The sequence below is a fragment of the Protomyctophum parallelum genome (assembly GCF_964188405.1).
Source record: "Protomyctophum parallelum genome assembly, chromosome: 8".
Classification (NCBI taxonomy): domain Eukaryota; kingdom Metazoa; phylum Chordata; class Actinopteri; order Myctophiformes; family Myctophidae; genus Protomyctophum; species Protomyctophum parallelum.
Window position 1 is genome coordinate 3,981,772 of NC_139703.1, and position 16,040 is coordinate 3,997,811.

At 44.4% G+C, this 16,040-nt stretch overlaps 1 protein-coding gene across 1 annotated transcript in view; it reads left to right on the forward strand.

Annotated features, from left to right (window-relative positions):
* The window catches only part of LOC310863765 (LIM domain and actin-binding protein 1-like), a 51,951-nt gene that overhangs the window by 33,266 nt on the left and 2,645 nt on the right, over positions 1-16,040 (forward strand). Inside the window, exons 4-10 of the mRNA XM_083772260.1 lie at positions 877-1,222; positions 3,700-3,803; positions 9,331-9,379; positions 10,398-10,511; positions 11,653-11,684; positions 12,546-12,679; positions 13,034-13,358. Of these exons, the coding sequence (XP_083628386.1) occupies positions 877-1,222; positions 3,700-3,803; positions 9,331-9,379; positions 10,398-10,511; positions 11,653-11,684; positions 12,546-12,679; positions 13,034-13,358 (1,104 nt within the window). The remainder of the gene's footprint in view (positions 1-876; positions 1,223-3,699; positions 3,804-9,330; positions 9,380-10,397; positions 10,512-11,652; positions 11,685-12,545; positions 12,680-13,033; positions 13,359-16,040) is intronic.

The window sequence follows — 16,040 nt, forward strand, 5'->3', positions numbered from 1 at the left end:
GTGAGTGTGATCCGGTGTGTTATCTGTGAGTGTGATCCGGTGTGTTATCTGTGAGTGTGATCCGATGTGTTATCTGTGAGTGTGATCCGATGTGTTATCTGTGAGTGTGATCCGGTGTGTTATCTGTGAGTGTGATCTGGTGTGTTATCTGTGAGTGTGATCCGGTGTGTGATCTCTTATCTGTGAGTGAGATCTGCTGCCCCAGACGTTTGTTCTTTCGTCAGGACACGGTGATTATCTCAGAGTTGGACCCCTCCCTGTTCTCAGACAGAAAGGTGAACTGACGACGCACGCTGTTGCTCCACCGAATGGAATGTGGTCGGCAGAGACGGTCTGTGCTCAGACCTGCTGTCTCTGTCTTCAAGTCTCTCTCTCTCTCTCTCTCTCCAGATCACTTATGCATGACTCTCCACCGGTGACCGAGAACCCAACGTTCTCTCTCTCTCTCTCTCTCTCTCTGACCGACTCCAGTCTTTAGGCATTTATATTTTTTGTCGTCGTCTACGGCTGTGTCGTTTACACTTTTCCAGCATACTTCTTATACTTCTATAATATAGGCCTATACTGTACCACAACAGCTACACTGTGCTAATACTATGGATGCTGGAAGGTGTGTGTGTGTGTGTGTGTGTGTGTGTAGCGCTTGAGTTGAATCCAAAACTCAGCATCTTGTACTGTTTTAGGGCTGTGGCAGTTTCTACTGACTATGGTCCCAATAGCTATAGTACTACCAATATGGTCCCAATAGCTATAGTACTACCAATATCATCCCAATATGGTCCCAACACCAATGCACAGTTAGCCTTTTAAATGCTCACTCTTTCCTCCTCTTAAAGTCTTGTCTCCTCCTCTTAAAGTCGTGTCTTGTCTCCTCAGTCTTTCGACGCTCCCAACCTGCGCTCCGGCAGCCTCAGCGTCCTGAAGCAGCGCTGGGAGAAGCAGCCTCCTCCACATCCGGGTCCAGCCCAGCAGGACAGAGCCACAGCGCCCCCTCTGGCCCGGCAGACCAGCTTCCGCCTGGCGGCTGCAGACCCGGCGGTCAGACCCAACAAGCCCTCCCCCTCCCCCTCCTCCTCCTCCTCCATCCCCTCGGTCAGTGAAGAGCTCTGTCGCGCTCGGGCCAACAAGGCTCCTGGACCGGCGCTGACCTCCCAGAGGAGTCTAGACTCCTCCTGCCTTGTCCTTCAGCAGCGCTCCAGAATAGCATCGCAAGCATCCATAGGTACGGTCGGTCACCCAGTGTTGTTTTCGTCGACTAAAACTAAGGCGAAATTTTTTCGTCAACTACCTTTTTCCACTGACGAAAACTAAATGAAAACTATCTATGATGACTAAAACTATAAGACTAAATATACTGACAATTTCGTCAACAAATAAAAACTAGACTAAAATGTTAGGAAGGGACTAGTGGACAAGAGATCCAGTATAAGTCATTTTACACTTGGTTGCATGCTGAAAATAGCTGATCTACAAGCTCACAACGCGTCGCGCTGCGACGCGTTGTGAGCTTGTAGATCGGCTATTTTCAGCAAGTGTAAAAAAGTGTAAAATGACTTATACTGGATCTCTTGTCCACTAGTCCCTTCCTAAAAGTGTCATTATGACAGCATCAAGACCCGCTAAAATACATTTTAGTCGACTAAATCACCTGTAGATTTAGTCGACTAAAATCTTATGACATTTAGTCGACTAAAACTAGACTAACAATAAAATATTCCGGGTGACTAAAATGTGACTAAAACTAAATGAAAACTATTCAAGAGACAAAGACTAAAACTAAAATAGAAATGTGCTGCCAAAAACAACACTGGTACAGTCACCCGCTTCCAATGTCATCACCCCATAATCACCCATAGATACAGTCACCTGTTTCCTGTTATCACCCCATAATCACCCATAGATACAGTCACCTGCTTCCTGTTATCACCCCATAATCACCCATAGATACAGTCACCCGCTTCCTGTCATCACCCCATAATCACCCATAGATACAGTCACCTGCTTCCTGTTATCACCCCATAATCACCCATAGATACAGTCACCTGCTTCCTGTTATCACCCCATAATCACCCATAGATACAGTCACCTGCTTCCTGTTATCACCCCATAATCACCCATAGATACAGTCACCTGCTTCCTGTTATCACCCCATAATCATCCATAGATACAGTCACCTGCTTCCTGTTATCACCCCATAATCACCCATAGATACAGTCACCTGCTTCCTAGCCTCGATACCCAGGCTTTCATTTCGTCTGCGCGAAAGATGAAAGCCTGGAAAAAGCCGTGGGCTGAACCAGTCTAAAAGTGGGAGTCAACCCTTCCGGGTGGGCGTCGCTCTAAATGATGTGACGTAGCGCTGCACTAGGGGGGAGAGGAGGGGCCGGGGGTGACGGACAGATCGATGAGATCCAATCAGGGTGCGCGCATTTCTGAGGCGCGACCCGCCCCTCTAGACCAGAAATGTCTCTGCTTAGGTCAGGCTACCTGCTTCCTGTCATCACCCCATAATCACCCATAGATACAGTCACCTGCTTCCTGTTATCACCCCATAATCACCCATAGGTACAGTCACCTGCTTCCTGTTATCACCCCATAATCACCCATAGATACAGTCACCTGCTTCCTGTTATCACCCCATAATCACCCATAGATACAGTCACCCGCTTCCAATGTTATCACCCCATAATCACCCATAGGTACAGTCACCTGCTTCCAATGTTATCACCCCATAATCACCCATAGGTACAGTCACCCGCTTCCAATGTTATCACCCCATAATCACCCATAGGTACAGTCACCCGCTTCCAATGTTATCACCCCATAATCACCCATAGGTACAGTCACCTGCTTCCTGTTATCACCCCATAATCACCCATAGGTACAGTCACCTGCTTCCTGTTATCACCCCATAATCACCCATAGGTACAGTCACCTGCTTCCTGTTATCACCCCATAATCACCCATAGGTACAGTCACCTGCTTCCTGTTATCACCCCATAATCACCCATAGATACAGTCACCTGCTTCCTGTTATCACCCCATAATCACCCATAGATACAGTCACCCGCTTCCAATGTTATCACCCCATAATCACCCATAGATACAGTCACCCGCTTCCAATGTTATCACCCCATAATCAACAGAATGTAGGTGATCAGTGAATTCAGCCAGAATGTGATAATAATCACACATACTGGGAAGTGTTTTCTTTGGAGGTCTCTGGTGGCCTAGAGCCATGTGAGGCAGCGCCCAACACCCATTCTGAACGGGCACCCATTTTGGTGTCAGCATCATGTTATGCTTTAGCTATTTAAAAATAGCAGATCTACAAGCTCATATCGCGCCACCGAGTGGCGCGATACGAGCTTGTAGGTCTGCTATTTTTGAAAAATCGAAGAGCGACTGACATTTTTAGAATCTGATCTCAGGTCAGAATGGGTTCATCAGACCAGTGTGTGTCCGGCGGAAACCTTGTATGAATCTGATCTCAGGTCAGAATGGGTTAAATCCGTACTCTGACATACGGACATATACACAGCTATAAGACCGTGTCGTAAAAAGAAATACACAGAAACACAGAGGTTTCTGCCCGACAAATGTGCCTTGCATTAAAACTGTTAAATGCGATTACTTTTGAACGATAATGCTTTGGTTTTGGTACGATAAGTAAAATGTGCTGCTGGTCTACTGACCCAGGAGAGGAGGAGCCAGACATGGAGAAACCCCTGGTGTCCAAACCCAGCGTTCCTCTGAGCAACCTGAAGATGATGTTTGAGAAGGGAGAGACCGCCGGGAAAAAGGTACACACACACACACACACACACACACACACACACACACACACACACACACACACACACACACACACACACACACACACACACACACACACACACACACACACACACACACACACACACAGCTGGTGGGACATTCATCCTGCTTCATCGGGCTTGCTTTACTAGCATTGGAAAATAATAATAATAATAATAATAATAATAATAATAATAATAGTTTCAGCCACTAGAACAACAGCAACACGTAGTCTACAATAAAATAAAAAATAACCATTCAGTGAACATATCACACCCAGACACTGAAGCATTTATACTTTACTCGTGATCAGAGCTTCCGTTGCTCCAGACTGTACGACGGAAGCATTTATATTTTAGCTCATAATCAGAGCTTCCGTTGCTCCAGACTGTACGACGGAAGCATTTATATTTTAACTCATAATCAGAGCTGCCGTTGCTCCAGACTGTACGACGGAAGCATTTATATTTTACTCATGATCAGAGCTTCCGTTGCTCCAGACTGTACGACGGAAGCATTTATATTTTACTCATGATCAGAGCTTCCGTTGCTCCAGACTGTACGACGGACGCATTTATATTTTAACTCATGATCAGAGCTTCCGTTGCTCCAGACTGTACGACGGAAGCATTTATATTTTACTCATGATCAGAGCTTCCGTTGCTCCAGACTGTACGACGGAAGCATTTATATTTTAACTCATAATCAGAGCTTCCGTTGCTCCAGACTGTACGACGGAAGCATTTATATTTTACTCATGATCAGAGCTTCTGTTGCTCCAGACTGTATGACGGAAGCATTTATATTTGACTCATGATCAGAGCTTCCGTTGCTCCAGACAGCCAGACTGTATGACGGAAGCATTTATATTTGACTCATGATCAGAGCTTCCGTTGCTCCAGACTGTATGACGGAAGCATTTGAACATTGCGAGAGGCAACAATCTGGCAAAACAGATAAACGATAAAACAACCAATCCTGCCTATTTAAGCTATTTAAACATTGAAAGCAAGTGCTTTTCTCACTTCTCCGTTCCACTGTTGATGAGATACAGTACGGCCGGGTCAGTGATTCATAGGTGTTTAAACTCACACATTTCTACCATGCTAGCTAAACAGGCCACAACACGGTGGAAGTGATAGTGAGAGAGAGAGAGATTCAGAGCTTGTGCTCAAAGCAGTGTTGATTTTTTGACTTTTTCTTTTTCTTTTGTCTGTCATATTTTAGTAATCTGAAAAGTTTAAGTTTTGGTCTAGTTTAGTCGACTAAATCTACAGTTGATTTTGTCGACTAACATTTATGCTGACAAATGGCGGCCTTGTGTCGTAATGCAGCTTTTACACTCGGGTGCATGCTGAAAACAGCCGATCTATACAAGCTTACAGCGTGGCACGTTGTGAGCTTGTAGATCGGTTGTTTTCAGAGCGCAGCCAAACATAAAATGACTTGTCTTTTAGTTCTCTTGTCCCTACATTTATGTACTTAGTTAATTTAATTCATATAGTTACTTTAATTCACATAATTACTTTCGACCACTGTAAACAAGCTAATGACAAGTCAGAGAGAGAGAGAGAGAGAGGAGAGAGAGAGAGAGAGAGAGAGAGAGAGAGAGAGAGAGAGAGAGAGAGAAGAGGAGAGAGAGAGAGAGAGAGAGAGAGAGAGAGAGACACACACACACACACACACACACACAACACACACACACACACACACACACACACACACACACACACACAGAGAGGTGTGTGTTCTTTGAAGAGCAGAACACAGGATGGAATGCAGGACATTCCTGACCTCAGGGCGATCTCGGAGGAAATACCTGCTATCTGCTTCCTGGTCAGGTAGAAACCTGTTAACTAGCACCAACTAAACCCACGCAGAGGAGAGGAAATACCTGCTATCTGTACCTCAGGCCTAAACCTGGTATCTCCAGATTCTATCACCTTTTCCTTTGTGTTATTGTCCTAAGTCCAACGTCCTGAATGGAAATAAGCTGAATCCGTTGGCTAATAGTACGCCCTGTAAACCCCTGATGGAGCCTTAAATACAGGTTGTACCCTCTCTGAGTCGACCCAACACTCAGGATTTGGCGGTGTGTAAGAGTCATTATACATCTGTTGGGACGTGCGTGTGTGTGTGTGTGTTGTGTGTGTGTGTGCGTGCGTGCGTGGTGTAATAGTGAAGTGTAAACGTTGGTCCTGTAATGACATTCATAATGTTGTGACTAAGGCCGATTCATACTCCTATCTTACAGCTGTTTCGGCGCTGTAGTGCCGAAATGATTTCGGCTCGTCAGAAATTTTCAGTAGCACCGAAGAGCCGACGGTACCCCCCCCCCCCCCCCCCCCGAACCTCAAATGACGTCACATTGTAGGCTCTACAGAGCCGAACCCACTTTTATTGGGCTCTAAATAGGAGTATGAATCGGCCCTAAGGCGCTGACTGTTTATGCCTGTCAATAAATAATATCTTAGTGATTTCTACTGTATACTATCTACAATAATATCTACTGACATGTATACTATCTACAATAATATCTACTGTATACGGTCTACAATAATATCTACTGTAGTTCTCATGGTGAGAGAGACGCGCGGATTCAGTCTTAATTAAAGGAAGAGGAAACGAGTTACACCTGTTTCCTTTTTGAACGTGCCGTAACAGCATGCGTTCTCCCTCCAAGTCCTCCCATTGGCCGATTATATAATGTATTTCGTATATATTATATAACACAGGATTAACCCCTCGAAGCTCTATTAACAAAATAATGAAAACAGCACATGGGCAGATTCATATGTTATCATATATATAAAGGATTCCCGCACTGACAATATTATTAATGGAGAATTACGTCACATGTGAACGAGCAAATTGACTACTAACGTCATGATGTACGATGATAAGAGCGCCCCTCACTTCACACGGTGTGATTTCTCACGTTGTTGTGTTGTTGTTGAGGGCCCCTGCAGGCCTCAGTGTGTGTGAGGGCCCCTGCAGGCCTCAGTGTGTGTGAGGGCCCCTGCAGGCCTCAGTGTGTGTGAGGACCCTTCCAGGTCTCTGAGCCTCGTGAGGGGGCCTTGAGGGGGCCTCGAGGGGGTTTCTAACCAAACGGATCCTTCCACCCAGGACCTCGAGGTGAAAACGTGACAGAACCAACAGCGTGCTAATAGGAGTTTTAACCAATTCTGACCTGAGATCAGATTCTACAATGTCTTCTACATCCTGACAGTTTCTTCAGTCGTTTCTTCAGTCGTTGTTCGATTTTTCAAAAATAGCAGACCTACAAGCTCGTAGCGCGCCACTCGGTGGCGCGATATGAGCTTGTAGATCTGCTGTTTTTCAATAGCTATAAAGCATAACGTGACGCTAACACCAAAAGGGGTTCCAAACCTTTACGGACCCTTCCACATGGACCTCGAGGTGAAAACGTGACAGGACCAATAGCGTGCTAATAGGAGTTTTAATAGACGGGACAAGTGAGACTAAAACACGAAGCGTCCATTCCTCACATTCCTCACCTATCAGCTCCATCAGGTCGTTAGTTACGCTACAGACGCTCCGGTGACCTCATCCCCGTTTTAACCATTTAAAGCCCAGGTACTGTGTACACTCGGGTTGACCACAGTGTGTTGAAACCGGTGTTGCTTTTGGCAGCAAATTTCTATTTTAGTTTTAGTCATAGTCTCCTGAATAGTTTTCACTTAGTTTTAGTCACATTTTAAGTCACCTGGAATGGTTCTAGTGTTTAGTCTAGTTTTTATCGACTAAATGTCATACGATTTTAGTCGACTCAATCTACAGTTGATTTAGTCGACTAAAATGTGTTTTGACAGGCCTTGATGTCGTTGTAATGACATATTTTACACTTTGGTTGCATGCTGAAAATAGCAGATATACAATCTCACAACGCGTCAGCATGCAACCCAGCATAAAGCTGGATCTCTTGTCCACTAGTCCGTCCTAACATTTTTGTCTAGTTTTTATTTGTTGACGAAATTGTCAGTATATTTAGTCTTAATTTTGGTCATCATAGATTCGTTTTTATTTAGTTTTAGTCAGTGAAAATAGGTAGTCGACGAACATTTTTCGTCTTAGTTTTAGTCGACGAAAACAACACTGGTTGAAAATGAAGTTCCCTTTTTGTTTTACTGCTCTAAATATGACGTCGTAACTAAGGGATATTTTGGTTAATAAGATGTCTTCTTATCTGTGGGGATTTTCTAGATTTAAATGACTATGTAAAAATGGAGATATGTTTTGCCAAAGTATACTTTTGTTGTGGCAGATTGTTATCTGTCAAGCTTGGGAAAGAAGACAGAGTATATACATCTGAGTTGTACTATAATTAATTATGTCATGTGAACATGCTGTAAATGCATGAATTATGTTTTAGTTTTTAGTTTATTCGCACAATAAAAACAGTACAAAAAAAGGTAACATCAATAAAAGAGAAGTGTGTGCAGGTGAGAAAAGAAACCCAGGGAGGGCTTATATGGTTCTCACCAAATAGTAATGTACACATAGTAAGACAAAGTAATCAAACATAGGTATGGAAAATAACAAAAACAATGTAAACATGCTGTAAATACATAAATGATCTTATGTAAACATGCTGTAAAATGCAATTGTGAAATGGTGTCTTATAAACCCATGGGGGTTAATTGTGCAGGACATGAAAATAAATAAACAATCAAATCAATCAAAATCAGTGTGCTATAGGCCCTCTCCTAACTGACATCCGGGACGGTGTTGTTTTCCTCGACTAAAACTAAGACGAAAAATCGACTACTACCTTTTTTCACTGACAAAAACAAATGAAAACTAAATGAAAATTAAGCTACGACTAAGCGACTAAAACTAAGACTAAATATACTGACAATTTCGTCGACAAATAAAAACTAGACTAAAATGTTAGGAAGGGACTAGTGGACAAGAGATCCAGTATAAGTCATTTTACACTTGGTTGCATGCTGAAAATAGCCGATCTACAAGCTCACAACGCGTCGCGCTGGGACGCGTTGTCGCAGCGCGACGCGTTGTGAGCTTGTAGATCGGCTATTTTCAGCAAGTGTAAAATAAGTCATTATGACGGCAACAAGGCCCGCCAAAATACATTTTAGTCGACTAAATAAACTGTAGATTTAGTCGACTAAAATCTTATGACATTTAGTTGACTAAAACTAGACTAACACTAATACATTCCAGGTGACTAAAATGTGACTAAAACTAAGTGAAAACTATTCAGGAGACTATGACTAAAACTAAAATAGAAATTTGCTGCCAAAAACAACACTGGTGCTCCTAACTGTATACTGTATAGGTTGACGGCAGTGCCACAGGGCTGCGTGCTATAGGCCCTCTCCTAACTGTACACGACAAGTTATACAATATGGAGATTAGAGCTTTCTGCCACTGATCTATAAATGTAATGAACCATCTCTCCCAGTAGGGAGAGATGGTTCATTACATTTATAGATCAGTCATCTATAAATCTTCTCGCCCCTCGCCCTCTAGGGAGGAGACAGGACGGTACTGCGGAGGACCTCCTCAGAGGACGTGGACGGTAAGCGCACACACACACACACACACACGTTTGTGTATCATGAGGACATCATTTAGGACAGACTCACGTGGGATAAGAAAATACGAAAGAATGAAAATAAATCACACCCGTGTGAACCGAGTGGTGCAACTCCCCCCCCCCCCCCCCCTCTCTCTCTATCTCTCTCTCTCTCTCATTAGCAGGCAACAGTGCAGCACTATCTCTCTGTCTGTTTATGGCACAACAGCACCCCTACTGGTACTAATAGTCATACTGGTGCTCATTAACGTCACATAGGCGGACACATAGGTGGGTGAACACGGACATTGCCGTTCCTTGGAGTGGTTGCACCACTCGATAAAAGTGTCTCATTGCAAAGTAATTAAGGCTAACGATCACCGTGCTCACAACAGAAATGAGTGAGAGCAGACTGGTGGCACAGGTTAGGTGTGCTTATGCTGCCACCTAGTGGGCAATAATGGAGTTACTCCAGAGCCATTGACAGTAAACAGCTTGCAGATCTGCTACTTTTGCGTGACGCTGTCAAATATGGAGATAATAATTTGACTCTATAGAGCGTCGCAGTCCCTCCCCCTTTCAGAACAAGGAGTGGCCCAGGAAATAAATCCCAATGCATTTTCCTCATAGGCATTTCTTAAAGTATTTATTTAAAGACGGTTACGCCGCGGACAAAGCCAACTCGGATCGTGACAAATCATGACAATGAACACAATGTTTTGGGCCGATCAAATAATTTATAAGAAGAAAAACAAAACAAATAGTGTTGTCTCCTGCCTTTATTTTCTTCTTTCTAATGATTTGATCGGCCCAACATATTGTGTTCATTGTCATGATTTGTCACGATCCGAGTTGGCTTTGTCCGAGGCGTAACCGTCTTTAAATAAATACTTTAAGAAATGCCTATGGGGAAAATGCATTGGGATTCATTTCCTGGGCCGTTCGTTATTCTGAAAGGGGGAGGGACTGCGACGCTCTATAGGTGCTCCAGGTGTGTCATCATCATGTCTCTGTCTTCCAGGTCTGTCCTGTGACAAGGTGGACAAGGCTGCTCTGAGGGACAAGATGGCAAAGTACCAGGCAGCCGTCTCCAAGCAGGGACCTGTTCCTCACGCTGTGGCCAATCAGGTCAACGGTGAGTTAGTCTGTGGGCCAATCAGGTCAACGGTGAGTCAGTCTGTGGGCCAATCAGGTCAACGGTGAGTTAGTCTGTGGGCCAATCAGGTCAATGGTGCCAAAATTCTCACATGTCTCCACCCTGCTCCGCTCCCTCCATCCCGGTCGCTGCCCACACAGAATACAAAACTCTGATGCTGGCATGAAGTATGATCGAACCCTACAAACCCTCCCGCGCACTCAGATCTGCCAACGCAGGGAAGTTGGAAGTACCCTCACTAAAAACGCCGGGGCAACGCTCCACACGTCCCAAACTCTTCTCCCTTCTGGCTCCAAAACTGTGGAATGCACTTCCCATTGCAGTCAGAACTGCAGCATCACTCCCAATCTTCCGCCGTAGCCTGAAAACCCACCTTTTCAGACTCCATCATGGCCCGTAGCACTTACCCTACCCCAGGGTTCCCCAATTAATTTTCCTCAAGGGCCATATTTTGACTAGCGTACCAGGCTGGGGGCCGAGTCTGCACGCGCGAGGTCGAGGTCTTGCCCTGAAAATTCATTTTCAGGGCAAGACCCCATTTGAAAAGGATGCCCAGTTTGACATGCATAGGCTACTGAACCCCATTTAATGCCATTTATATCTGGGACCCTTAAAAAAAAAAGGAAAAAAAAAGAAAAACATTTTCTTTTTTTTTTGGAAATTCTTTCATGGGCCACAAGGGGGCGCTCTGTGGGCCGCAAATGGCCCGCGGGCCGCCTATTGGGGAACCCTGCCCTACCCCCTTAGAGATAGCACTTTATGTAGACTTAGATAGGATTTTATACAGACTTATAACATGTTACATATAGACAGCACTAGAATTGCATTTTATGTAGTCATAGCACTTTATAGTACATATGTATAGTATAGTATATTATGTATAGTATAATATAGTATATTATGTATAGTTTGCAGCAGTTGGCATGAGCTATTAAATAGTAATATCTTACCAAAGTGTTAGATCTAGACATTGTTAATTGATTTCAATAGCACTGGTGGATACACGATTTACAGAATGTGCGATTAGTCCTCATTAGTGTGTGTGTGAATGTCTGATCAGGTCAATGTAATTGATTAGATTGACATGTATTTGAAGTTGTCGTGTGTTTGGTGGTTTCAGGAGAAAGCAGCGAGCCGCCCAAAGCACTGAAGGTGAGAATGATCATCAGAGATACAACCCTCTAAGACCCAGCGTTGCTTTATAGCAACAATTTTATTTTAATTAATTACTATTTTTTTTTCTGTTCTTTTTTCACCTAAACGTCATCAGTGATGTTCATTGCAATGCCATTTCAATGCCATTGGTCATATTTGCATATAAATACCCCCCCACAGAGGCTGAAATTCACACAAATTAAAAATGTCTGGACTCTGCGATTTTGATTTTTTTTTAATCTAAGACTTTTGACCTTTACCCTAATAAAAGTTAGGTACAATAATTGTAATATATGTTTTTCTGTGATCATTAGAATGTCTAGAACATGTTTTATTCATTATTGTGAAAGATATCCCCCAAATGTAAATTATTAATTTATTATATAATTATTATAACTTTTTCATCAAACTTTATTTTTTGATTTTTTTTTACATATTTTTTAGTCTTAGTCCTAGTAGTACAAAGTAGTAGTAAGGTTTTTTGCAAGTAGAAATTAATGCGGGTCTTTGAGGGTTACCCATTTTAGGATTTGGGAACCCCTTTTGGTGTTAGCATTACGTTATGCTTTAGCTATTTAAAAAATAGCAGATCTACATAGCAGGCTCATAGCACGCCACCGAGTGGCGCACTATGAGCTTGTAGGTCTGCTATTTTTGAAAAAAATCGAAGAACGACTGACATAGAAACATAGACATTTTTTAGAAACTGATCTCAGGTCAGAATGGGTTAAATGTTTACATAAAACACGGCTGTTTCTTTTGAGACAGTGGAAGACATGTGTGGTGTGGTAATAAGTGTGTGTGTGTGTGTGTGTGCGCGTGTGCGCGTGTGTGACGTGTGTGTGTGTGTGCGTGTAGAAGTTCCGCGCCCCGCTCAGGGAGACGTGCGTGGCGTGTCTAAAGACGGTGTATCCTCTGGAGAGACTGGTAGCCAATCAGAGCGTCTACCACAACACCTGCTTCCGCTGCGTCCACTGCAACTCCAAGCTCAGGTGGGTCAAAGGTCAGAGGTCACTGCAACTCCAAGCTCAGGTGGGTCAAAGGTCACTGCAACTCCAAGCTCAGGTGGGTCCAGAGCAGTGTTATTTTCGTCGTGTGTTCGTCGACTACATTTAGTCGACTAAAACTAGACTAACACTAAAACATTTATTCTCCACGACTCAGTATTTCTTATACCAGCCGACCATGCACTCCCCTGAACATTTTAGCTATTTTATAATTGAAAACAAAATGTAGGAAAAACACAACAAACGTGTCTGAGACTCCCACAGAGACAAACACATGCTGTAGCAGTGTGCACTAAACTACAGCGTTATACTGACTCTCTGCTCCCCTCTGCTGTCCAGCCTGGGTAACTACGCCTCCCTGCACGGCAGCGTGTACTGCAAGCCTCACTTCAGCCAGCTGTTCAAGGCCAAGGGCAACTACGACGAGGGCTTCGGCCACCGGCCGCACAAGGAGCTGTGGTCGCCTCGCCTGGACGAGGGAGAGGAGGCGCCGCGCCTCCACCAGGGAGGAGGAGAGGGGGAGGAGGGGGCGACGGTGGCGACGGCGACGGCCAAGCCTCAGAAACAGGAGGACATCGACGTAGCTTCTGGAGCGGCTGAGATCAACACCTCCAAACAGACACTCCCCCCGAACGCAACGCTGGAAGCATCACCGCAGGCCAAGGTTTATATTTTTATTTAATTTTTTTATTAAACCCATTTAGGACTGAGATCAGATTCTAAAAAATGTCTTCTACATCCTGACAGTCTTCTGAAAAAGCTATGTTTCTATGTCAGTCGTCCTTCGATTTTTCAAAAATAGCAGACCTACAAGCTCATAGCTTGTTTTTCAATAGCTAAAGCATAACATAATGCTACAACCCCAAAATGGGTTAAACCCATTTAGGACTGAGACCAGATTCTACAAAATGTCTTCTAAATCATGATAGTTTTCTATGACAGTGCTTTTCAAACTATTTGATGTTCAAGGACACCCAGAGTTATAATGTAATTGGCGGAATTGGCAGACCCCCCATCTGGAAATACGTTGTTTCAGGGGGGGGGGGGGGGGGGGGGGGAGCTTGCGTGGGATTCGCTGCGTTCTGTGATTTTGTTTTGTCACCGAGTTGCGAAGTGACGGAAAACAAAAATATATACCGTGAGACTGAGAGATCTGAATGGATATATACTGTATTTATCCCTTATAATATACAGTATAAATACAGTATACATCCACTCAGATCTCTCAGTCTCATGTGCACGGTCAGCGTCTCCCAACAGTTCATAGTGATAGCTGTAGAGTAGATGGTGTGAGGCCATCGATTCCATGCCACATTATGCTCAAGTTTAAACATGTATACAGTTTACGTTCATTCATTATTATAATAATAATAATAATTAATTAACAGGTCTGTAGCTCTGAATGACCATAACAGGTCTGTAGCTCTGAATGACCATAACAGGTCTGTAGCTCTGAATGACCATAACAGGTCTGTAGCACTAAGGGTCCCAAATACAGGTCACGCTCCAGTCACTGACTCACACTAAGGGTCTGTAACATAATAGAACACGCTCCAGTCACTGACTCACACTAAGGGTCTGTAACATAATAGAACACGCTCCAGTCACTGACTCACACGAAGGGTCTGTAACATACAGTACAGAACACGCTCCAGTCACTGACTCACACTAAGGGTCTGTAACATACAGTATAGAACACGCTCCAGTCACTGACTCACACTAAAGGCCTATTCATAGTCTGGATTTTCGGTGGTGAGCTGACCACCGCTCCGGTGGTGAGCTGACCACCGGAGCTGAAATAACGTTGAGCGGTGGTGAGTAAAAACAGAGAGAAGGGCTGGAGCGGTGGCGGTGGTTTGCTCTTCACTGCGGCTCAGTGACGTCATGTTGTAGTCCGGTGGTCACCTCAGTGACGTCATGTTGTAGTTCGGTGGTCACCTCAGTGACGTCATGTTGTAGTCCGGTGGTCACCTCAGTGACGTCATGTTGTAGTTCGGTGGTCACCTCAGTGACGTCATGTTGTAGTCCGGTGGTCACCTCAGTGACGTCATGTTGTAGTTCGGTGGTCACCTCAGTGACGTCATGTTGTAGTCCGGTGGTCACCTCAGTGACGTCATGTTGTAGTCCGGTGGTCACCTCAGTGACGTCATGTTGTAGTTCGGTGGTCACCTCAGTGACGTCATGTTGTAGTTCGGTGGCCACCTCAGTGACGTCATGTTGTAGTTCGGTGGTCACCTCAGTGACGTCATGTTGTAGTCCGGTGGTCACCTCAGTGACGTCATGTTGTAGTCCGGTGGTCACCTCAGTGACGTCATGTTGTAGTCCGGTGGTCACCTCAGTGACGTCATGTTGTAGTTCGGTGGTCACCTCAGTGACGTCATGTTGTAGTCCGGTGGTCACCTCAGTGACGTCATGTTGTAGTCCGGTGGTCACCTCAGTGACGTCATGTTGTAGTCCGGTGGTCACCTCAGTGACGTCATGTTGTAGTCCGGTGGTCACCTCAGTGACGTCATGTTGTAGTCCGGTGGTCACCTCAGTGACGTCATGTTGTAGTCCGGTGGTCACCTCAGTGACGTCATGTTGTAGTCCGGTGGTCACCTCAGTGACGTCATGTTGTTGTCCGGTGGTCACCTCAGTGACGTCATGTTGTAGTCCGGTGGTCACCTCAGTGACGTCATGTTGTAGTCCGGTGGTCACCTCAGTGACGTCATGTTGTAGTCCGGTGGTCACCTCAGTGACGTCATGTTGTAGTCCGGTGGTCACCTCAGTGACGTCATGTTGTAGTCCGGTGGTCACCTAACCACCGAAAATCCAGACTATGTATGAGCCTTTAGGGTCCCAAATGTAAACACAGAGAAAAACAGCCTTTTGTTTTCGTGCCCCGACCCAACGTGGAATGACCTACAGCTTACATTAAAGGGATTGTGACATTCAAAAAAAGGTTTTGGAATTGTTGTTATTTTTTTTTGGTTTTCTAATCTCAATTGCACCCAAAAAACATGAACTTTTAACATTCAGTAGATTTTCTGTGATCTGGGGTTTTCTGGCTCAAACGGGTGCTCTGATTTGCCGGCAGTAAGTGATGTAAGACTCTGCAAATCCCATATATGTCAATGGGATTTGCCAGCAGATGTCACTGTTTTCACTGTGTTGCCTGTTTTCATTGTAGCTCAAAAGGCATTCCAAACCAAAAAGAAAACTTCAGACCACAGAAAATCCACTGAATGTTCAAAGTTCAGGTTTTTTGGGTGTAATTGAGGTCATAAAACCTAAAAGAAAAAAGAAAAAGAAAAAGAAATGAAAATGAATGTCATAAAACCTTTAAAGATCTGCTCTCCCATAACGT